This window comes from Oreochromis aureus, linkage group 18 (genome assembly GCF_013358895.1).
Source record: "Oreochromis aureus strain Israel breed Guangdong linkage group 18, ZZ_aureus, whole genome shotgun sequence".
In the NCBI taxonomy this organism is placed as follows: Eukaryota; Metazoa; Chordata; class Actinopteri; order Cichliformes; family Cichlidae; genus Oreochromis; species Oreochromis aureus.
The window spans coordinates 17,274,519-17,299,602 of NC_052959.1; the positions used below are offsets into that span (position 1 = coordinate 17,274,519).

At 40.4% G+C, this 25,084-nt stretch overlaps 2 protein-coding genes across 3 annotated transcripts in view; both read left to right on the plus strand.

Moving 5' to 3' along the window:
* LOC116318659 (tensin-3) overlaps positions 1-12,812 on the plus strand; it is a 33,508-nt gene extending 20,696 nt beyond the window's left edge. For both annotated transcript variants that reach the window (XM_031737739.2, XM_039602084.1), the window contains 14 exons: positions 3,335-3,492; positions 3,588-3,705; positions 4,164-4,247; positions 5,659-5,788; positions 5,921-6,444; positions 6,541-6,627; positions 6,701-6,832; positions 8,811-8,906; positions 9,372-9,449; positions 9,581-9,658; positions 9,881-10,049; positions 10,126-10,194; positions 10,538-10,567; positions 10,686-12,812. In XM_031737739.2, the coding sequence (XP_031593599.1) occupies positions 3,335-3,492; positions 3,588-3,705; positions 4,164-4,247; positions 5,659-5,788; positions 5,921-6,444; positions 6,541-6,627; positions 6,701-6,832; positions 8,811-8,906; positions 9,372-9,449; positions 9,581-9,658; positions 9,881-10,049; positions 10,126-10,194; positions 10,538-10,567; positions 10,686-10,830 (1,898 nt within the window). In that variant the 3' untranslated portion in view covers positions 10,831-12,812. The remainder of the gene's footprint in view (positions 1-3,334; positions 3,493-3,587; positions 3,706-4,163; positions 4,248-5,658; positions 5,789-5,920; positions 6,445-6,540; positions 6,628-6,700; positions 6,833-8,810; positions 8,907-9,371; positions 9,450-9,580; positions 9,659-9,880; positions 10,050-10,125; positions 10,195-10,537; positions 10,568-10,685) is intronic.
* A 6,998-nt stretch (positions 12,813-19,810) lies between these two features.
* Positions 19,811-25,026, plus strand: LOC116318660 (insulin-like growth factor-binding protein 3). The gene is made up of 4 exons (XM_031737740.2): positions 19,811-20,297; positions 20,935-21,176; positions 21,948-22,067; positions 24,004-25,026. Exons 1-4 carry the CDS (start codon positions 19,925-19,927, stop codon positions 24,127-24,129), a joined length of 861 nt encoding a protein of 286 aa, XP_031593600.2. The 5' UTR covers positions 19,811-19,924; the 3' UTR covers positions 24,130-25,026.
* The last annotated feature ends 58 nt before the right edge of the window (positions 25,027-25,084 follow it).

Here is a 25,084-nt window from a genome sequence, read left to right on the forward strand (position 1 = left end):
TTTCATCGTGTGCACACAGATATGTCCACAATAAGTGACTATCGTGCACTGAAAGCTCGTTGTTGTGTATAGATGTTCAAAGCACCACGTTTGACATGTGCGCTTCATTCCTTCATTTAACATTAATCTTCTTTATTGCGTGCCGGTTGTAGTCAGCATCACGCTTCCATCTTTTCTTTTGAGTTCTTATCCATGATTCTGTGATGCTGAAACATCTGCTTTGATTGTTGTTAGACTTGCTGAGCAAACACGGGTTATGCAACATGATGGCTATAGTATCTACAACGATAAAGTTATTTCCTCTTCCTTCAAGTTGAAACTGATTCTTGGAGTCATGCTGAGGTTCTTCAAAAGCTGCAAAAGAATTCACATTATCTCCTTCCGTACCTCTCTGCTTCTGTCTACAAGCAGTAAAATTTAATACAGCCTCACATTTCTAATAAATATATTCAGAAACCAGCAGAAGCTATCTACGTGGATGAATTACAGCATGTATTCGTGGTTGTAGGGGGGGCACAAAATAGGGAGGCCTGAGGAATTTCCAGAAGAGGAACAAGTCAGCCCGCAGGCGATGTTTCTTTCCGTTTGATTCAACAGGCATACCTGTCTGCACATATCCACTACATGGGTGCACCATTCCAAGTAAAAAAAAAAAAAATGCCAAAGGCGCTAACTTTTCTCATTTGCAAATAACCTGTGGGAAGCATAAGAGTGTTTGTTTATAAAAGTTCTTCACGATAAAGGATGTCTGTTTAAAGAAGTTCATGCTTTGGGCCTTTTTTTTGTGCTTTCAAAGTTGCATCTAGGATCTATGCAGCTAGACCAATCACGTCTTTATTTACTTGTGTTCATCATGTTATTGCTTGTAGCTTCCAAGCTGTTACTCTTTTAAGCATAACACCAGCTGTTGCGCCTTTTAGCTTCATTAAAAGATGTAAAAAGAACATTAGGGCTATGGAGAGAAGTTACGGTATTTTTATTTTGCGAATGGAACTGAATAGGACATGCAGATTCCTTGCTTTTATTTTTGTTAATTATTGTTTGCTTGCTTATAGTGTTAACTAAAAATGATCATCTGAAATTCATTATTAGCCTGGTCAAGTGACAAGCAACATTAGAAGGCATTCAGAAACATAATTCCAACATGGCACAAACTACCTTACCGGTAATTGTCTAGGTATCCCTTTCCCCCCCACAATACTGTAGATAATGTATTATACTTCCCATCCCATCCTTACTCTTGAAGCCATGATAGGTTACAGAAATAATGGCATTAAAAACTGAAGGATTGGAGGAATGTGTCTTGGTTGGCAAATTCATGCTTACAAACAGAGCAAATATACCTATTTTCTACACAGCCTGAGAAGGGATGTGCAGTACTGTGCAAAAGCCTTGAAGACCCTCGCACACCACACATTTCTTTATATTTTTGGCGTAAATGGGGAAATAAGTGCAATAATCTTTGTGCAAACATACACAGAAATACAGTCAATAAGCCAAAAAGAGTTTGTATAATTTTAACATGCTTGAAAGTTGATTTTTGGTATGACCACCTTTATTCGTCGATGTAACCTGAGCTCTCTTGGGCAGCTTTCTTGTCATTTCTTTAAGCAGCCTTTAGGAATAGTTCTCCAGGCTTCTTGAAGGATACTCAAAGCGTTTCTTTGGATGTTGGCTGCCTTTTGTGTAATAATGATTACTGGTAGTGTTCCATATCAGATGCTTTCCACTTTGTATTGCTGATGATGATGGTGACGGCACTTTTCTGCACTCATGAGTCCATCAACTTTGAGAAGATCTTCAACACCACTGGCAGAAGTGAAGCCCCAAATCATGACAGAGCCTCCACCGTGTTTTACAGATGACTGTAGACTATTCCTGTTGTACCTCTATCTTGACCTTCTCCATACATATTGACAGATTTGAACCAAAAACTTCAAATAGTGATTCATCACTCCATATGACCTGTTGCCTCTGATTTTCGGTCTAGATCTTACGTAATGTGGCATACCTCAGCCTTTTCTTCCTGTTTCCCTTCCTTCCCCTCCATTGAAACCATGAAACCATTTCTGATGAGGCTTCAATGGACAGCAGATCAGCTGAAGGGCCAGATGCATATCTCGAGTCCTGTGTCAGGTCTTTACTGGATCTTGTTTTTTTCTCATTTCTTAAGGACAAGACTTTCAGATACTAGTCATCGGCTGTAGAGTGGGTTTTGTTTTGTTTGCTTGTTTTTTTAGACATAGCACTTCTTTTCTCCTCCACTTGTCTAACATGCCGAAATGCTTGAATTTAATCATTCAAGCATTTCGGCTTGAAATGGTTTAACAAGCAAAAAATCCTCTGAAAATGATCAGCTACAAGGACTAGAACATAAGGTGAAAAAAAGCAGCCAATGTCCAAAGAAAAACTTTCAAAGACCTTCGGAAAGCCTGGAGAACTATTCAAGACCACTTTCAAAATATTAGAGATTTGGCTCCTTAGAAGGAAAAATATAAAGAAATAAGGGGTGGCTCAAGAGTTTTGCAAAGTACTCTACATAGACCTGCAGTAAGAAGAAATAATGTGATTTATGAATACAGCTCTGTCCGTGTCATCTATAGTTGCCTCAGACAAAGTGATTAATGAGGCCAGGCATTAGCATTCTTCAGGCCTGAGAGGTCAGAACTCACTGGGAGGGCTCAAATTAACACCCTGGTGCTGAGTGGCCGCACTCTTCAGAGCAGTCACAACACTGAACACCCTTCACCCCGAATACACACTGAACACCATCTAGCTAGACCTCCGACATTCCTCAGCTGTCCACTCAAAACATTACACAAGTGGCAAACCTTTTCACTTTTGTGCATGCCCAAATTCAGATGTAACACATTCCCAAACTGTTCCACATAAAGCCTAATTATATTATGATAAACGCAATTGTGTTATCGTAATATATTGTTATTCCTGTGCTATACTGTGTCTGATTCAATGAGTCTAAGTAAGATGTAATTAAAAACTAACAACATGACAAACGTGAAGACTGGAGTGGAACACATTAAACTGCTTTCATATTGAAGAAATTTGCCATTTGATTCACTGTAATCAGAAGAAAAGTGTTAGAAATACTGTGATTACTCTTTGTAACCATACTGCTTCAAAAAGTTTTTTAGGAATTCATTTTAGACAAACACTGTCTGCACTGTGCGTACTTTCCTCAAAGGTACCAAAGGTCAAAGCACCACTGTTTCTCATCGGTGTCTTTAAGGCACTTCACTTCCCTGAAAGCAGTGATGCATGTAAATCTGTTAACATTTAATGACCTTCTTGCTGCTGTCTACCTGTGTGTATGCAGCTGTCCAATCCAGTGAAGGACGAGTGGGCATAACACGGACTCTGAGTTGCCAAGGAAGGGACGTCATAGATCATCCAGGCTTCTGTAACTCAAGATGGGGTGAAACAGAGGAGTACAGAGGCCAACGGAGATACCCCCCCTGTGTACCACAGTCCCAGGTAGATACAGCACATGTGTGCAGTATATGTAAGTGACCTCTTTCCCTCTTAACTTTCAGTTCTGGTTATACATACGTGTGTAATGTTTGTTTCAGCATTCCATATTCTATCGAAGTGACAGTGCGGATTACAGATCCAATGGCCCAGATGTAGATAGTAGTGACATACCTCCACCCACTCCTGCATTCCCCATCTCTCCACCAACACCTTATGGTAAGTAGACTGCAGTTCAGTTTTGCATGCACTAAAGGCCTGAGGGAGATGTGTGGAATGATCTAGATGCCTACCACCATAGAAAAATTGGAATAAGTATCAACCAGCCTTCTGATACAAATGCAGTTTGGCACCCATGAGATTTCCACCTCCGTCCGCTTGTGCAGTCTGAGAATAACATCATATTCACAGCAAGCAAGTGATGGTCTGTTCCCTGCCTGCTGGACGCTTTACTCAGATGTACCCCTCACCCAATCCATTACTTCCAGATTTGAGAATGTGACTGATTTGTGTCGTGTGCTCCATGTGAATACAGGCAGTGGTGGGCGATGATCCTACCAGCGTGGGGAAACAGCTTATTTTTCTCTGTCACTGTCACCGGATTTCTCAGCGCAGTTGATAATGTGTGTTTGCGACCTTCATTAAATGTCCCATGCTCATGTGCTTTGTGTTTTCAGTGAAAAACTTCTCAGAAGTGACTCACCACAGGAATACTCCATCTCCCAGCATGCAATCTTTTGGAGGCTACAGAACCGACCACGGTGGGTTCTTTAAAGTTCTTCAAACTGAGCTTGTTTTTTTTTGTGTGTGTTCTTTTTCTGAGAAATTAAAATGAAACAATAGAAAAACAAACAACACAACAATACAAACAATAATAATATATATAGTGTATGTTTTTTTTTAGCATGTTTTCATTACAAAAGAGACAGGACAGGCATTTTGGATTTTTCCTGCGTTACATTATAATAATGCTTGCATTGTTTGCTGTGCAATTTCAGCAGTTTTGAGACAGATGGTAGAAGTTGTCTCAAAAGCAGGGAGATTCCTAACCATTGTCTGCCCTTCATGGTTGGTTTTTAAAGAATGTCTGCATGGTCACGACCTGCACAAAAAAGCCCTTTTTTGGGACATAACTGTGTTGTTTTTTTTATATTAAAATCTTTTTTTTCTTCATGTTTTTCTTGTTTTTCTTTGGGCTTTATCCAGTGCAGAAAAAAACCCAGACTGTGAGATTGTTTTTAGAGACGGATGGATGGAGTTTAAGAAAGAGTGCATTTATAGCACTTTGTTGCTACAGGCCTGGTGGACTTTCCAGAATTCTTAAATGTTACCTTTTTTTATATTTACTCTTTGTCATAGAGCTCTCTCAAAACTATGAAACTGATTTAAACGTCAATCTAAAGTCTGGTGTTTGATCCAATACAGAGATAAAATCCCTCTATAGATCAAACCCGTTTGTTTCCATAGAGATCTACAGTATGTCTAAAGGTTGTAGGTCCTGGGAGCAGATCTGTGCCCCTGCTGTGCCTCTTACTACCTCAGATATTCAGGCAAGAATCGCTGCATTCAGCCCTGCCACATCTCCATGGTTACTGTGGGTCAGGAAGCATGGCACAAGAAAAACAACTTCTCCTCCCCATGAAAGTGTCTCTGTGTACACAAGGGGAAATGGGGACAAGAAGAAACCAGTTACTCTTTCAGCTTTGCACCTCTTGTTTCCATAAACCCGGAGAAAACCTGCCTGCAAAGACACAGTTTGAGTTTTTGGGGATGTCAGTGTGCCCAGACTGACTGAAATAAAGCTTTAGGTAATTGTTGGTGTAGGCGTTTAATTTGTAGCTACTGTTAAGTCTTATTTGCTGAACACCTGGGTGGGTATAAGGCCATACGAACAGTTCTGGTTACATTTCAACTACAATTGTAAGTATTTGTTACTTGAAAGAACACCAACCTTTTCCCCTGTGATTTATTTCACGTGTTGCAGAAAGTTTTTTTTTTTTCTTTTTTGCACATTTAAACTTTTCAGAGCTGCTTTTTTTTTTTTTTTTTTTTTTTTTTTTTTTGCAGCTTTTCTCTCCATACTTAACCCTGCTTATGTTTAATTTCTTTTAAAGTTATAAAATGCATACCTTGAAATGTGCTTTCTAACATTCTGTATTTTTTCTTACACAGAACCCAGGGAATATTCAGAGATCAACCATTTCGGAGTGGAGAGTTTGCCAGACTCCTCCATTAACTGCCACAGGACACAAAGTTCCTCGTACTCTGCCTCTATTGTTGGGAGCCTTCAGCAGACAGACAGGTAGAGCTCAGACTTACACAAAACCTCCAAGCACCCCCTTTTTTTTTTTTTTTTTTTTTAGATCCTGTGTTAACACCAGCAGTAATAAAATGCTCCCTTAATCTGTTTTGTTTTTTGTTTTGTTTTTTTCAGTTCAAACAAGAACCAGCACTGGCCAGAGCATCCTGTCCTGAGCCACCACTCCTCTTTGAGTAGCTACCCCTCTGCAAGACAAGCTCTGCAGCACTCCGTGTCACTGGACTATGGCCACCACTCTCCTCCCCTTAACCACCCTCTCATCCACCCTGCCCCGAATGCTCACAGCTCTCCTCGAAGCAACCAGCGAAGCCGTATGGCTAACTATGCTCTCAACCGTAGTCCTGCTCAAAGCTTTGAGGAACAGGATGACTCATGTCTCGGCTATGGCACAGACTGTCCAAACCTGGACAGGGATCTTTTACCCTCAATGGATGGGCAGAATCAGTTAGCACAAATGCAGCCGCCCCTTCTGCCTGAAAAGAAGAGGGCGTCAGATGGGGAACATTCGCTGGGAACAGCCTCTCCCGCCCTCAGTGGATTCTCAAGTCCCCACAGTGGTAGCTCCCTGAGTATTCCTTTCCCTAACATCTTGCCTGACTTGTCAGCTCAGACGCCAGGCACAGCCTCACCTCTGCCAGGTAAGCTATGGTCTGCTAAAGAAACTAAAAGCCTCGTGGGTGTCATACGGCTTGTTGAGTGATTTATGTCGTTTTCTTTGTCTGTGTGTTTTCCAGATGTGCTAGCCAACAAGCAGGTTACTGTAAAATTTGTGCAGGACACATCAAAATTCTGGTACAAGCCAGACATCTCAAGGGATCAAGGTAGGTGCCAAATGTAAACACTTTTTTTGTTAAGAAAATTCTCGAGCTACTTTCATTGTTTCTCTCTCTTCAGCTATTTCAGTCTTGAAAGACAAGGAGCCGGGCTGCTTTATTGTGCGGGACAGCCACTCCTTCAGGGGGGCCTACGGTCTGGCTATGAAGGTGGCTACACCCCCTCCCTCAGTTCTTCAGCAGAACAAAAAAGGTATGGTACATGTGGGTGATTAAAAGACCACATGACCAATTCAACATTTGGGATAGACATATTTGCTGGCTTTTTATGTCTGCGTGTTAAATATTGTGTTAAAATCTGTGTGAATAACTTTGCATAAGACACTGGAAGTGGGTGGAAGGGATTCTACCACAGAAATCACAACAAGCAAAGCAGTTCAACACTTAATTTTATTAAATTAAATTCAGTTCTGTTCAGCTGGAATATGCAATATAGTTTAATTGGATCATTTGGGTCAGTTTTTTTGTATTTGTATTGTACATATTCACAACATACATAAATATTTTAGGGAAATAAACAGACATCACGGTATTACAGAATTTTATTCATAGTTAATATACCAGAGATTGGTCCAGTGGTATGGACAGTCCTGGGAATGGTGCATAGCATAAGCACAGACAAAGCCATCTTCAGTTACAGCCCACTGTGCGCACCATCACAGTGGAACCTAAGAGTCCCTCTTTCCCTCTGCTTGTGAGTGAACTCCTGTCTTTCTGTGTTTCTCTCCTGGGCATCATCATCATGATGCCAAAGGGACCCCTATTGCCTGATACTCTTAGATGTACAGCTAACGTTTCGCTCGTTAACAAAAGATGTGCTGGGTCTGTAAGCCTGCTATAATCGCAGTGTCTTCTTGTGCAAGTGCACTTTCCCACATACTGTAACTCTCTTTCTGAGAAGTCTGTCAGTCCCACAACTGAGGTCAAAACAAGATTTTTGTTTGGTCATCGACTTCCTGGTTTGTTGGTTTAGCATATTTAGAAAATAGGCTAAAGGTTTTTTTTTTTTCTTTGTTTGTTTCTTTGTTTTTTTGGTAACAAACACGCGGTCTCTAGAGGACTCTGGTCAAACATTCTCTGGATTGTTTCCACATGTAAGGAAATACTGACCGAGTTACAATACAGACCCAATTTTCTTATTTGGAAAAGGAAAGGAAAGAACACTAAACCCCACACAGTGTGTCAGGAAAAAGTCTGCTTATTCTGAGGGGCACAAAGGATGCCCTTATGCCCTGTCTGCAGTCCTTTCATGTGCCCCTCTCCCCGATTCACACCTGCCCTTTTGTTTGATTTCACCCTTCTTCAATCCAACAGCACCTGTGGTGACATCATGACACAGACCATCTCCAGACTTTGAGCTTTGGGTATTGTGACTGCTTATAAGTGTGAAACCCAACCCACTTTGTGGAGCAGGCTTTTCTCCAAGCTTTTGTATCAAGACATTCCTCACATACGCTCATCCAACCCCTTCAGAAGAGCTTCTGTTGAATCATAATCCACCTAATCTCTCTAGAGAATGAATGTAGCAATTTAATGTGTTTGACGCAACACTTAAAGGCAGGGAAATTATGTGTGGTACTGAGATAACTGCTATGAGATGTTATGCAAGTCAGAGTAAGTGTAGAGCAGAGGTTAATTTGTTGGTTTGCATGCCACATAGAGCCCAATTTGATGTGAAGTGGGTCGGAAAAACCTTTCACTATAACTCATATGTGTATGTTCTTTTTTTCTTTTGTGTAAAGACGTTTCTGGAAAATGTTTGCATTTCTTGAACTGTCCCTTTACAAAAATGATGATGAACAGCCCAAGTTTAAATTTAAGCGCAGTTTTAACAATATGTTTCATTAGCTATGAGTTACAAATGAAAGATCACAACAGATTTCTATCATCTTTGACTATTTTGGAACTAGTAATTTACTTCTCTGTAATGCAAACAACGAGGAATAGCAGTGCACACGAGTGTTTTTTATTCCGAAAGAAAGAAAAAGGAATAATTGATGACTTCCCTGCAGTTTTCAAACTTGCAAAAGGCCAGACAGGAGCCTTTGGCAGGCTCCAGGGGCGCCAAGTTTGACACCCCCGATTCTAGATTTTCAAATACAAGAAAGTTTGCTAAAAAGAAAGTATACTATTATAATTAGTTACTTATTTCTGTATTTTTTTTCCAACAGGAGGAGATTTGTCAAATGAATTAGTGCGCCACTTTCTGATTGAGTGCACACAGAAAGGAGTGCGGCTGAAGGGTTGCCCCAATGAGCCATATTTTGGTAAGACTTTTACATGGTTAGCACACATCAGTGACACCATCTGGATTTTTGGCTACACTACAGAAATTGCATTGTACCACCACCAGTAGAGGGCAGGAGAATTTCATGAACACCATATAATGATAGATCATAGACTGCGATAGACTGGAATTTATCCATACAGTGTTTCATAGTTTATGTCTGATTTCTGTGGCATTTTTTGTGCCCCGCTTTCTTCAAATATAGCAACTATTGAATATATATGATCAAATTAAATGTTCCACTGATGAGAATTTTATTTTATCGTGCTGATAGAAGTTTGTTTTCTCTGTTGTGTTTATCTCCTTCTTTTTTTTTTTTTCTGACAGTTTGCAAATTAAGCTTTTGCACTTTTGCATTAAATCTTGCATTTTTTTAAATAAACATGTCATTAACCAAAACAGATATATAACTATAATTCTAATTTAATATGCTATTGTTTTACAGGAAGCTTAACCGCATTGGTCTACCAACATTCAATCACTCCTCTGGCCCTGCCCTGTAAACTTATCATACCTGACAAAGGTAGTATTCAAGTTGTGGCTACCAACATCTGCTTCTCTATGTTTAACTGTCTGCCAGCTTAGTGTTTTCATCTGCTGATGTAACTGTTGAGGTTTTTTTGCTGGATAATCTCATTGTTTTCTTGTTCGCAGATCCTCTTGAAGATGTCGTTGAGAACACGTCGCAATCAGTAACAAACTCTGCCGCTGAGCTGCTAAAACAGGGAGCAGGTAATCGGGTTTGTTATATCAGTTGCTATGAAAAGACACTGTCACAAACAGGTGGCGTGACTTTATACGAACGCTGACGCAATCTCTGTGTGCTGTTCTGTTGTAGAAATGAGCCATTTTCCTTGTCCTGTTATTATGCCATGTGTCACCGAATGCACTTGCTTTGCCGTTATTTGCGCTTTGCAAATCCAAGTGTAATTTTGAACTTGTCTGCTGCTGCAGCCTGTAATGTTTGGTTCCTGGGCTCTGTGGAAATGGAGTCACTAACGGGTGTCCAGGCAGTGCAGAAGGCCACCACTATGGTCCTGAACTCTAACGCTCCACCAACCTCCACGGTGGTCCACTTCAAAGTTTCTTCTCAGGGAATCACCCTCACTGACAACCAGAGAAAGTGAGTAAACACAGTTTTTGCACTCTTCATATATGCATAGCTTAGCCATTTCTTACCATAATTTTGCTTCTTTTAGGCTCTTTTTCAGGAGGCATTACAATGTCAATACAGTAATATACTGTGCTCTGGACCCTCAAGATAGAAAGTGAGTATTGTTGATTTAATGTCAAAACCACATGCCCACTTGCTATTTGTGTTTCACTATTTATTATAGAGAAGTATGTCAGTTGCATGTGGTGAATGGGTGATGGGTATGTATTTATTTAATATGGTTTTCATTTTTTGACCACTTGAATCCCTTTTACACTACAAGTCGCATTGATGGCCTTTATTCTCTAAAGTATCTGGGAAAATCCAAAATATGGCAAAAGATTAAATTAAATAACTTCATGCAAATCTAATTGACACTTTTGAATGTAAGTATTTAGGTGGAAAGTACGATTCAGTGTAGCAAAAATGACACTATTATCCCTTTTTACTTCCAATAGGTGGAAAAAAGATGGCTGCCCATCAGCAAGGTAAGTAGATAATTATATTTTTGCACAGAGACAATGAAAGCAGTTCTTTTTAAAGGTGCACTGCCTGTTTGAGGCAGATGACAGTTATGCTACTAACTACACTGCTGCACCTCTACAGAATCTTTGGCTTTGTGGCGAGGAAAACTGGCACTTCGACGGACAACATATGCCACCTGTTTGCTGAGCATGACCCCGAGCAGCCAGCAAGCGCTATTGTCAACTTTGTGTCGAAGGTGATGATTGGTTCACATAAGAGTAAGTAGAGGACAGAGCAGATCACTTGGACAGACGTTTGCAACGTCTAGAACAACGAATGAAAGACTGAGAGGCTGAAGAAAGGACTAAATATAATGTCTCGAGATGGTGATGATCTGAATTTAAACTGAAAAACACGCAAATTTAAAGTGATCACTTGTACGAGGACATTCAGTGACACCTTTAATCGAAAAATATAAATAACTTTCTTTTTAAAATTTTGTTTCTTTGAGTGTATGAACTGTAAATGAGCTACATAACAAAATCATTATCATTTTCACCTTGTTTACAAATGTAATGTCTTACACAGTTAGTAATACAATCATTATTAACATGTTTTAAGTTCCTCATACTAAAGCTGCTTTTCTTAGTCATTCATAGCATTTTATGGACCAACCAAGAAAACCCTACATTGTTGTATGTTTCTCACATATTTAACCAAAAAAGAAAGGAAAAAAAAAAACTTCATGCAAGCATTCATTAAGATTTCTTTAGTTGTATCTGATGTAGAAACACCTCATCTAACCAAGCAGGCAGGATCTCTCTGTGGATTTAAAAACATGCAAAAGCAGTGTTGCAAATGTGTATGATTTGGACTTTGTGCCTACCTTCATCGCATGCATGATTGTTTTATCTATGCAATGTAAATGTTGTTTTTGCTTTTTTTTAACATGTCCTTTTGTAAAATGTGTTGCATGTAAGTGGCTTTTTTGAACGTGTTAAATCAATTTTGTCATAAGATGTATTGGAGTATGACCACTTTTAAAGCTGTCAACATTTTAATGAAAGTGTGAGCGTGCATGTGAGTGCGTGTAAGAGTGTTTGAATGAGACAAATTGTAGAAAGATATTTTAATGAAACCATAATATATATATATACATATATATTCTTCTTTGACAGTAACTGATTTAAAAACACATCAGTACTTTGCGTAGATGGTACAAAAGACTAATAACGTAGGGTTACCTTGTAACCTCGGTTCTCTGAGTAAAGAGTCGATCGTCCCAATTCTAGGGCTGCTTGGAGATCAAATTAACAGTGATTTCACGACAGCACAGGTGCTCTATAAGCGAGCCAGAGTGTCTGTCCACACGCCCTGAATAGCATTGGGATTATCCTTGTACATATCAAATATGTAACAAATTGAAGATGGAGAACAACACTGCAATCTTTCAGTGTCAAAAATAAAGCAGTGTACACATACCCTTTTTTTTTTTCTTTTTTTTTTATAAACATTTATACTAAATGTGTAAAAACACACATCCACACACAGGCTGCTATGTTAAAAGAACAAATGCTGTTATTAAAAAGAAAACTAAGAAGAAAGAAAGAGGTCAGTGTTGGAATTTGCACAAATGGGTTTAGTGTTTAGCACACTCAACTAGTCATCTGTCAATGATACACATTTGCTCCTGGAAAAATCTGTTTGTACTTCAGCTGATTGTTCACATTGTATAAACGACGATGACCATAGAAATGGATTTGTGTTGGGTGACCATTTTATCCAGAGAGGGATCGACAACCACACTAACAGCTGGTGTTATTCTTGCATCAAGTGCACGCTTATTATCATTTTCCATGACCTATTATGTGTACCTCATACTTATCTCATTCAATACTGTGCCTCAGTGTAAAACATGCTACATGTGAATGGTTTATTTGTATATGGGCATTTCCATGTTTATGTTGAGTTTGTAAATAATAAACATAATGAAACATTTATTTAATCTTGATCCACTAGATTCAGCAACTAGTAGGAGTATTAGCCTTGTACCCAGAGCTGTAAATATCAGGCTGTTTGTTGGTTTTTGCATGAACTGTAGCGGTGGTAGATTGGGTAATTGTTTCCCTTTTATTAGAAAAAGGTTAGCTCTGTCTTGTGTCCTTGTACCTCTGTGCTAAGCTATGCTGTGCAGCTTTATGTAAGTATAGAGACACCAGGATGGTAATATCTACCAGCAAAGGAGCAAATAAATGAAATTTGAATATACCGCTGTTGGTTGGCTTCAATCCAGTAAACAAATACATAAATAAATAGCTTAGGATTATTAGGAGTAACTTTGTAAATTTAATGGTATTGGTATTGTGACATTTGAAATATATTGAATACATTTGAATATTATGAGTTTGTCATAACTGCAGGGAGGCTGCAGACGAATGCTGCTAAACCAAAGACTCTAAGCACAATTCCAGCTTTTCAGGTCTTAGCAACATCAGCTGAACTGATAGCTAAGGCATTTTAGCTTTAGGCTTCTATATAAACATTTCACTGTATTTGGTATCTGGCTATTTTCTCAGAAAATAAATGATAAGTAAAAAAAGGCTATGGACCCAGTACATTTATTTTATCAGTGGAAATAAATGATATACCATCAGAGATCAGTGTATTAGGTACACTGTGTTGGATCCCCTTAAATTTCAGAGCTGCTTTAATTCTTCTTAACATGTCCATGCTGACATGATAGCGTCACACATGTACTATGTGACGCTACATTGTGCATTTGATAATGTACATTGTTAAATGCACATCCACGATGTAAATCTCCTGTTTCAGCACATTCCAAACTTGCTCTATTTGAGGTTTGGTGACTGTAGGCCAGTACATCAGTTTGAGATGAGTTGAGCTTAGTGACATAGTGTGTTATCCTGCTGAAAGCAGCCATCAGATGATGGGTACAGTGTAGTTATAAAGAGACATGGTCAGCAACAATACACATGTTGTCATATTCTGGGGTGGCAGACTGTGTTGCGATGGTTGATGAGTGAACCCAAAAGCAGACGTGTGGAAACCAAAGCTTAACTTAAACCAAGAGTGAGCCGTTTATTTAGGCTGAGTGATACAAAAGAAAAGGCAGGAGGACACTAAGGCAAAACTAACCAGACTACACTGGGAAAACTAAATACTGGAACATGGAACACTGAAACATGAATACCTGAACATGACACATGAAAAAAACAGCAGAATAGTGAACAGATGACCTGACCAAAAATGAATGACAACTCACAAAATACACAAGAGCGTGATGAGGGAAGAGGAAACACACGGGGAACACAGCTGGGGCAAATAAACATAATGACACAGGAGGAAGCAAAACTGAACACACAGGACGTGATACTATCAAAATAAAACGGGAAACACGCAGACTAAGACACACAGACTTGACACTGGAACACGGAAGCAGAAAAGGGAGACGAAAACGCTGACATGACTGAATGCAAAGAACAAGGAGTGAGAGACATGGAGTGATGAGAGGGAGCGAGGGACGTGATACATCAATGCACATGACAGACAGGGGAGACAGGGAATGAGACACAAGGAGGGGAACAAGTAAACAGAAAAGGGAGACAAGACATAAGGACAAACGACATCTAAATAAAATGCTCAGTTGATACTAAGAAGCCCAAAGTGTGCCAAGGAAACAACCCCTACACCATTACACCACCAGCGCCTGAACCATTGATACAGCTGATTCATGTTTTCATGTAGCTTACACTGAATTCTAGTCCCATCATCTGAATATTAAAGCAGAAATCGAGACTCAGACCAGGCTCCATTTTTCCAATCTTCTGTTGTGAGCCTGTTCAAATTGTAGCCTTTTCTGTTTTTAGCTGAAAGAAGTGGCACCCGGTATGGCCCTATGCTGCTGTAGTCCATCTGCTTAGAGTTGGTGTGAGTTGAGAGATGGTCTTCTGCATACCTTGGTTGTAACGAGTAATTATTATGTGGCTGACCTCCGGCATCAAGATATTTTGGCGTAGAGAACTGCTGCTCACTAGATATGTTGTGTTATTTGGACCGTTTTCTATGATGGTCCACCAGCGATGATTGTTCAAGAAATTTCTAGTATATTGGTTGTTTCTGAAGCAACCAGCTAGCGTGTCTGGCACCAACAATTATGCCACGTTCAAAGTCACTTAAATCACCTTTTTTCCACTTTCGGATGCTCATTTTGAATTTCAGCAGGTTGTCTTCCCCCAGTCTACATGACTAAATACACTGGACAGTTGAACCTATTAAAGTGGACACACTGTGTATGATTCATGTCAATCTGTGGCCAGCAGAGGACACTAGCGACACAAAACCTTTGTGACTGTGAAAGGCCCATGTCAACATCACCTTTGTTGTTTTAGAGCAAAACAGGCTATCACACACTGAAGTGTAACACCACATCTGTTGATGCGTCTGACACACAAATGTCTGTAGAGTGTGAATGCACCTTTCTTACCTGTTGCGTGTGCACATATCCAATGCACATGTCCACCCTATTTTACAAAGTGCACTAAAAGAGTTTCTTCCCTCCAGGCAAGCCTGGGCAGGTTGCTCTTAAGGTGCAGAGAGGGAATAAATTTGCAGAGATAAGAAGGAGGAAAGGTGTGCAGTGAAGGACCCCTCCACCCACATTACTGTGTGTCTGCAGGTGGTGAAAGTGAAGAATTCCCGGGGAGGGCAGGAAGGAAGTGAAGGCCCAGTTGTGGCGACTGCATAGAGCCCATCTTCCTCTGTTATTTAGTGTGGAGTGGTCTTGAAATAAAAGGAGCAGGGGAAAGTCCAGAGAAGCAACCAACATTATCAGATTACAAAGAAGCTGTCAGGAGAAACACCATTTCACATGGGTAATATAAGTGTGTGTTAGCATGTAACATATGTAGGTCTAATGCAATACATCAATAATTTCCCATTAGGATTAATTAATACATCTTCACATTTACTATCCCAGGCTATGTTTTATTATATAAGAATGGCTAAAACCAGACACTACATGTGGGTTTCTTAGTCAACTTTCTGAAGCTATAAGAGCTAGTTGTGATGACATTGTTGACCTTATGGGGAAAAAACAACTATAAGAAACAATGATGAAGATTAAGTCACATAGATTATCCTTCTCTCAGCAAATACCAGCTTTGCAGATTTACACCAGCCTCTCCAAATTTCATTTTGCAGATAATTTGGAGGCGAAAGGCCTTGTTTACCCGGCTGACAGAACTAGTTCTCATTCCTCGATCACCCCAGTTCTGCAGCTTTTTTACAGCCACTTAATTGGCGGGGCAGGGCCCATCTCTTTCCTCTGAACCAGAACAAAGGTTTGTGGACAGAAATAGAAACTGGATTCTGGGATGGCTGCACAATTTAGAGGCCCATGCTTGGCTTTCAGCAGAGGCCAAAACCTGAAAAGGCACCGTGAGAAAACTGTAGGCTTTCATAACGCTTGTTAAATTGAGATAAGTCCAGGTCACATTGAGATGACAAACAAGTAGATCACTTCATCATAACTTGTAATGTTGCTAATGTAATATTGGTAATAGATTGAGTCTGTGGAATTTCATCACAGCGCTCATACTTGCGTGGTGAAACTGGGCATACTCCAAGGTCATTGATTGAGACTGTGGAGGGGTTTCAGTTAAGTCATGGTCTCTGAACAAGAAACAAAAAACTGTGGGATAAAGAGCTTCCTTCGTGGTGTAATTTTGCATTTACAACAGGGTTTTAGAATTTGTGCTAAATGGATGATTGTGGTTTCCAACATAGACTCATCTACCAAAACTACCTCAAAACCAAAAGCACATTTGTTTGTAGATTAATGCACGATTTCTACTACTTTGCAATTTTAATTTTAATGACACATGTCCAAGTCACATTTGAATATCTGTTTCTTGTCATATAACAGTAGTGAGAAAAAAGAGGTGTTTTACACATGTAGGAAAATGTGCCTAAGATGTTTGAATACATGTTCAACTATCCTCATAAGTCTAGGTGAGACAGACACATAGGAAGTGTAACTGTCTCGGGGGGGACTTGGGGTCTAAATTGAGTGGCGCCACTCACAGCCCACTTCCGACTACTCTGTAATCCATCAGGGTGAGTGCTGAGAGTTCCTCTCTCTTTCTCTGTGTCCTTCACTTTGCTTAGGCCTAATTACAGCTTTGGACTGCCTCAGGGGCCAAGCCTCCAGAAACAGGGACCACGATAGACCACTCCAACAAAAAAAAAGAAAGAAAATGATTAACTGGCCTTGGAATTAGATGAAAGCTGGCCTCTAGTTTGTTCACCATTCGACCAACATCCAATAATCACATAATAGCTGAAGCTATGTATGGGTCCAGGTCAGAGCAGAATCAAAGAGAAACAATTATCATATTAATCACTATAGAGACTCCAATTTATCTGTGATCTTAGTCGGCTCAAAAAGCTCTCAGACAGGAGCAATTACATGACAGACAGTCATGAGACCATTCAGGGAAAAGAATAACTTTAAATGTACCAGACTTGTCATGTGATCTGCAACCGCCTCATTCCTCTCCTACTCCAGCACACCTCCACACTGTGTGTATTCCACAGACTCTCTCCACAAGCACAGACGCGCTGGACCCTGACAAGCAAAAATAGGGAAAGGCTGGTTTGATGTTTGAGATCGAGGGACATGCACCTACACACACACACACACACACACACACACACACACACACACACACACACACACACACACACACACACACACACACACACACACACTTACATTGTTCTTCTGGGCTAACTCAGGCATGTTTTGCAGATATCCATCTGATTATAGCACGTGATTTATTTATCTATGAATGTTGGTGCAGTACATTCCTTTGCTTTTACTTCCTTACATCCTTTAAGCTACTAAAAGAGCTGCTGAGTTAAAATGCCAAATACAATACCAGAGATAATCACGACAAGAATTATGAAAATAGCTGTGGAGAAAATTTTTTATAACTTATGTAAAGGTTTTAAAGTGAAATATACCTAGTTGTTTTACTATAGATTATATTTACCTGTGGGAAGTGATGCATTATGGCTAGTGTGAGCTACAGTCTGGTTGCTGGAGCCAGTGCAGCCCAGTCCGAGGTCTTCAAGCAAGTGTATCTGATTTGTCCAAATCTTCTTAAAACTGGAAAATTGCTCCATAGTACCATTTGACAAGCTGTTGCGGTTGGCCATAGTCGCCTCTGACAGCAGGTTATGTTAAACACATGTATAGTAATATCCTGTGTGTGCAAACGTACATTCCTCACACTCCCTCTTTATTGAGAGGCTGCTCTGCGAGACGACATTCCTCCAGTACATTACTCTTAGTCTCCTCTGCTATGCTGAAAATGCACAGGTGGCTGAGAGACCCCCTTTCAAAGAGCTATGAGTAGAGGAAAGGGAGGAAAATCAGCAAGCTTTTTCTTTTTTCAGCATATGAACCAAATGTTTTGCATTCCAGAGAGCACTGCTCTGCTGTAGACCTGTCTGTTAACAAATGGCAGGGCTGGTTGGCAATGGATTTGACACTGACTTCTCAGAAATGTAAAAAATACAAAAAAAAAACAAACCCCTGAACTGTACACCTAAACTCTGCTGCTGTTATTCTGTTGAGGTATTTTGGACAATTTCTGCTATGGTATTTGCTCTCTCATCTGTAACCAATAGTGGACCTAAAAACACCACAGATGTAATTACTCAGGAATTTTCTCACTTACATGTGTGGTATGCGTCCTTATTTTAAGGACTGCTTTGTAGCGGAGACAAATGACCGGGACGGAAACAGCTATGTCGCCCATACAAACAAGTCAAGAGACAAATACACGGCTGTACGTGTAAGGAGCAGGTACACAAGGTACACTTTTTGCATGACACAATAACACCGAATAGCAGATGGGATCCTTAACTATATTTATGTAATGTTTTACTTCATGCGGACTTGTGTAGAGCTATTTTGTGGCTGAATAATATTTTAACTTTCATCTGGCCAACAACTTGGATCTTCAATAGTGTATCATTAGTAAATATTATTATAATAAGTTTTGTGAACCCATATTTTGCACGATTTAGGGGGTAGTAACACATAGAAGCAAAACAACAAGTTAAACAAAAATGATAAGTTTACTGTTATTCATAATATTTCTAAAGATGATGTATAGTGTGGGGAAAGCACTATGGTGCAGTGTTTGGCACTAGTGGCTCACAGAAGAAAGGTTCTGGATTTGAACAAGAGGACTTCTTCAGGTCTTTGCTGTACCCAAAATCCAGCAAACTAGGGCACGAAACTCTGCTGACAAGTGAATGAAATCAGTGGATGTGAATTATTATGCATTATCTGCACAAGGAAATTCATCATTGAGCAGTATTTGATAAATGAATATGGTCAATGTGCAGCTAATGCACACAGCATATACATGTACTCTGTGTAGTATAAAACTAAATTAAAAACAGAGACAAATATATATATATATATATATATATATATATATATATATATATATATATATATATATATATATATATATATATATGTATATACATACACACACATATTATTTACAAAGCATTTGGATCACCCTGTTACCGTTATACGGTAACAAAACGTTATGTGCAGCTATGTGACCTTTTACCACGTAAAAGAACGGAAAGAAACAAATGACTTTTCAATGTCAAATAGCGTTTAGTATTAAGTGTCGATGAATTACTGTAAAAGTCGAAGAGGCACATTGTAATAATAATGCTTGACACACATGACAACTGGCTCCCCCAATGGATTAAGGCGAACATAGCAGATTGCTGAGTTTCCTCTCGTGTGGGGACTTAAGACTTTATACGCACCGTCAGTAAACTGCAAATATGTATTTGTTTTTATTAGTATTTCATTTATTTTTGTGGAACATCATTAGTACCGTGCTTGTAATGCTCTTGATTACATTTTGATTATTCAATTTTTTTTTTTAAAGATCTCAACTACATCGTTCACTTAAAAGTCATGAGTGAGAGGGTGAAGGAAATAAATGCCTTGGCCTGTGATTTTCTTTTTTTCCTTTTTACTGCTATTTAATATCTATCTTAAAGAGCCACACCTTAGATCTTGCCCTGCTTTTCAGCAAAACCCCAGCATATTTCTCTGATGTCTTGAAGGAATAACGGAGTAGACGCAATTCATCAGCACACCACAAGCTATTCGGGGGTGTGACTACAGTCATTGGGGTCTATATATTGAGATGTTTTGTCCGCTGTCTTTATGTGAATGAGAGAGAAGCTGCCCAGTGAAAAGTCCCCACGGCAGGACAGCGCGCCTCCTTACTTCATACGCTCTCAGACACAGCACCATGGATTCCTGTTTTCGCGCACTTTGCATGACTTTTGTCCTGGCAACGTTCACCTGGAGGTCAGGTGCGTTCGGACCTGTTATCAGATGCGAACCATGTGATCCTGCTGCACGGCTTCTGTGCAAACCTTTACCCAAGGACTGCGCGGAGAAGGTCCGCGAACCGGGCTGCGGCTGCTGCTTGACTTGCGCGCTGAGCTTCGGCCAGCCGTGCGGCGTGTACACCGGGAGATGTGGCTCCGGGCTCATTTGTCAACATCAACCCGGTGAAACGAAACCTCTGCAGGCTCTGCTGGAGGGACGGGGTATTTGTGCAAACGCTACTAACAAGCGACAAACTACCAGACCAACAGTGCCAGTCAATGAGCTACCAGGTAATTCATCAGCGTGCGTGTTTATGCCTCAATGTGCGTTCTTTAGACACCTTACGTATCACTGGTTAATGACCACAATTTAGGTAGTTGCAGAAGAACTGGTAAATCTTTGCCAGTGGTCGTCTGGCAGTGTAAGAATTACCAGATGTTGTATAAAAAGAGAAAACTTTCAGCAATAAAAATCCAGCTAATATGTGAAAACACTTTGATGTCTTTACATTCGAGGAAAGAAGGGTGGTGGATAAGGCTTTAAGCAGTGAGCACTGGAGAGATTTCGATTGTGGAAAGAAGAAGTGCCTCTTTGTGCCGCAGAGGGAAGACTTGAACCCTCCCTGAATTCATTGTAAAGAATTCAGGTCAGATAAATGTTAAAGCCTAGCCTGCATCTTCAAGGTTGCATGGTTTTTTAGTTTGTACTTTTGAATGAAATCAAATTTAAAAAAACAAACAAACAAAAACGTGGAATATTTATTTTTATTTTTGCTGGAAGTCATATTTTAAATGGTTTTCAGAAGATGCTTTTAAAAGACACAATACCCATGTCCCTCCCCTGAACCCTAGCCCATTGAAAAAAATGTGAAAATAACACTCTGCTATGTTTGTTAATAAACACATTTTTATTTTCACAATCTTTTAGCAGAGAATGCTGATATTCAGGATGAAGAGCGTAATTCCACTGATTTGGGTGTTCAGACCACTACGTACAGCACCCACAGACCTATTGGACCATTTAAGCCTCCACTTCACCCCTTCATCCCCCCAGACATCCTGAGACGGGAACAGCAGAGAAGAGCCCAGTTGTTTAAAACGGAGGAGCTACCGGGACCACTCGTCACAGATCAACAAAACTCTCTAGAGACCAAGCGGGAGCCTGAGTATGTAAGTACCACAACCAATATTTTTTCTGTCTTCAGAGCACACTGGAGGAATGTTTTTCTCTTCTTCCTCTGTGCTTTGGTGTTTTTTTCCCCCTGCGGGTGATGAAATGCTTTGGGTAGCGGTGCTGACGTTTGGCAGAGATTGTGAGCCAGTAGAATGGCATGGCAGCAAGCGGGTGCCATAGCCCTGCGGCTGACCTGGGTCAGGCGGTTGTTTGGCCACAAGGCGTCCGCGTGCCGGGTATACTGAGAGCCAGCGAATGATGGATTGGCTTATGTGAGTGCCTGTTGGGAAGCCCTGCTGCTATTTTGATCTTCTCTTTGGCCCGAGAAGTGAGCACACTGTAGTAATGGGCTTTGACTGGCTGTTCTGATTAGTGACTTGAGTACTTGGACTTGAGGACAAGCCTTTTGACTCCGTCTTTGAGCTGTTTGAATTCACTTTAGCCCCCCGAGTCTTTGTGTAAGACTTCTAAGCAGCTTTGGCAAACTGCTAAACCTTCATAAGCCAGATGAATTCATTCCTCATCTGCCACCTCTTTCATATTGCAGCCACCATTGTTTAGGTATTACAGCAGGGCAGCGTGAGTCAGCTTTATTAAAGTGTTAATTCACCAAAACATTAATGTCAAAAACCCACCGCCAAATGGCATCGCTAATGAGGAAATATAAATGCTTTATTCGCTTTTTATCTGTCTTCAAAATGAGACTATAGAATTTCTGACGTTAAAGGAAGGTACTAAAAACTGGTGATGTCTTCCCTCATTCACAGGGCCCCTGCCGAAGAGAGATTGAGAGCATTCTCAGCAACCTCAAGATCGCCAACATTCTCAACCCCCGAGGTTTCCGCATACCAAACTGTGACAAGAAGGGCTTCTATAAGAAAAAGCAGGTGAGAAAAAGTATACATAATAATTTGATCTTTGAGTGTTTTAGTAGTGCAGTGGTTCTCAAGCTTTTTCTGGCAGGCCTCACTTCAGAAGCCAAAAGAATGCTTGCACCCCACACCCTACAGTGTTTATCGACATTTAACAATCTAAAAGAATTCAAGATGAATTTTACTTTAAAAAAAATGTTAGTGCAAGTTCATCAGCAAGGACATCATAGTCAGTCTTCTTAGTTTCTCCTGGTTGTTTGTGCCCACCACCAGTGGCTCATTGCCCCCTCAGTGGGACCTGCCCAGCAGTTTGAGAATCATTGGCTTAGTGGATCCTTATTCAGTGGACATGAAGGCCTGTGCATTATTTCATGATCTGCTTGATGCAAACTTGGTTACGGCATCAAAATGCTGTAAAAAGGAAATCAGCATTTGCAGAGTACATTCATAATGATTACAAGACGAATGACTCAAACTTAAGGTCTCCTGCAGCCCAATTACAGATTTGTTGCTGTCCTCATGTATTCATTGGTAGTTATTAGAGCCTCATCATTGCACCACCACACCAGTGAGGTATACCCTAGCCACTGGCTCTGGAAACTGGAACCACAGGGGCCAAACCCCAGCGGGGTTGACGGCAGGGACGATGGCCATTTAACGGAAACCCTCCCAGGGAGACAGACGTCAAGGTGGCCACCGGCACCCCATGTGCTTGCCCCATAATTGCTGGACTTTTGAGAAGCAGACACAGAAATAGAGCCGAAGCCATCCCCACGCTCACATGGTTCACCCACGATTGGGTTGTAATAAATGAGTGGTTCTGACGCATTCATATGGAGGCACTTAGGGCTCCCGCGCCACTGCATCACAGAGGCAGCTTCCCCTATTACATAGCAGTCCCTCCCGTTTAATAGAAGTGTTCTTCTTGACCTGCAATCATCTCATAACCAGCCTTACAACGCCAGGCTCATTGTCTTTGTTTATGCACAACTGACCTTCTACACCGCGCTAAGCCTTTAGGCACTGAAGGAGTGGCAGAGATGTTGCGGTGTTCAGTTCAATCTCAACACTCGTATGACTCTAAGGAAAAACAGCTCTTGTTACAATGATTATTAACAGTAAATGCCTCTTAGAGGGAAAATAACAAACTACCCAATAAAGAGTTTGCTGATGAAGAAGATGCATTTATAAAAAAAAACATAAAAAAACAAAAAAATTGAGTGTACTTAAGATTTTGATTAATGTATTTGTTTTCCCCAGTAGACAGCCTGCGTTTTTTTTTTTTTTTTACTTGCCGCCAAAATTTATGGTTCACTAAGACTTTTTAATTCATCATGATAAAGACTGTTTATAAAACTCTCCACCTAAGATCAGACCTAACTAAGTAAGGACGTCTCCCCGCGTGACCAGTCTCTTCTGTGCAGCAGCAGTACAGTTGCTTTAGCCCTTGAAATGAATGGCTGTATGTTTAACTAGAGTGGAGGTTGACCTTTAGTAAAATTGGCAGTAAAATAACAGCCCTTGGGTAGCTCCACAGACTCTGTAAGTCATTTGTAGTAGGCCTACCCATAATTTGGAGCTGTGGGGTATAATCAGCAACAGATGATTCGTACTGGCCACCAGCTTCTGAAAATAGATCTTGGTTCACAGTTGTTCACAAACGGGACTAAGCAAATATTTTACCAGGTTTCTGTTTACCTTAAAGGTCTCTATATGTGTGTGTAACAGGAGGTAGACCATAAAAGCAGCTCAAAATACCACAGCGTGTTGGATAGCAAAGGCTCAGCACAATCTGACCATTAATGCCTCTTAGCTATGCTTTTCTGCTTCATTGACTAAAGTGGCCTGTTATCCATAATGCTTCATATTCAACCGGATTTGTGCATTCAGCTTTCCCACCTCCCCCCACCGGTCTTCCCTCCCTTCACCTTGTTCTCTCCTTCACTTTCAGTGCCGTCCTTCCAAAGGCAGAAAGCGAGGCTACTGTTGGTGTGTGGACAAATACGGGCAGCCTCTGCCAGGTCTTGATAGAAGGGAGCGAGGAGACACCCAGTACTACAGCTCTAACACCCAATAGGAGCAGAGCAGGATGGGAGGGAGGGAGGCTGGGATTGAACGGCAAGAACTGTAAACAAATGGAGAAACCGAGGATATTGGAAGAGAGGTCAAGAGATGGCTTAGCCGATATATGGATGTTTGCTATTTCTATCTGTTGCCTGTGGGACCTTTTTCTGAGGCACAGCGCAGAGCTCAGCAGAAGAGTACCGGCCAGAAAAAGCCTGTAGCCTCTGTACATGGATGGATTCTTCATAACCTGTTTGTCTCAGACTCAACCCGGACACCTTTTGGAATAATGTTACACTTAAAGAAACTATCTCAGAGGCCTTATTCTGATTTTAAAGCACAAAGACATGTCACAAGCAGTGATAAGAGAGCTCTTCATTTACGCACAATTAAATGGCATTGCTTATGTGTAAATGCTTGTGATTTGTAATCATTATTTTTATGCTTGTGATTTGTTATAAAGCCATTGTGTTTTGTCTTGACAATGTATGTATATTTGAATAAGTAAGCATGCAGTGCCTTAACTATGAACTCCTATTTGTATGAATTCCATTATTCCGGTTGCTTCCTGCTCCAAGTAGGGAGTTGGTTGGGACCGTGCAGCTCAGACAACACAGCACATAGAAAGTTATTTTTTACTCTGGGTCTCATGCCACAGAAAAAGAGATTTTGTTTCATGATCTGTACTGTGTGTGCATGTGTGGGTTTTTTTTGTTTGTTTGTTTGTTTTGTTGTCGCTTTGCATAAGCTGAATATAAGAGATAAGGGGTCCTTACAGTTATCTCCAGTCTCTGTGTAGCCAGTGATATTTTTTAGCACTTGTCTTGGATTAAGTGGTCAGTTTAAATATGCTGTTTGCATGTACAATGCAACCCTCAGAAGTCTATTTTTACTTAATAAAGGCAGTATAAAGTTACCCAAGCATTGTTGTTTTTTTTAATGTTTTGTAGATAGACACAAAACAAAAC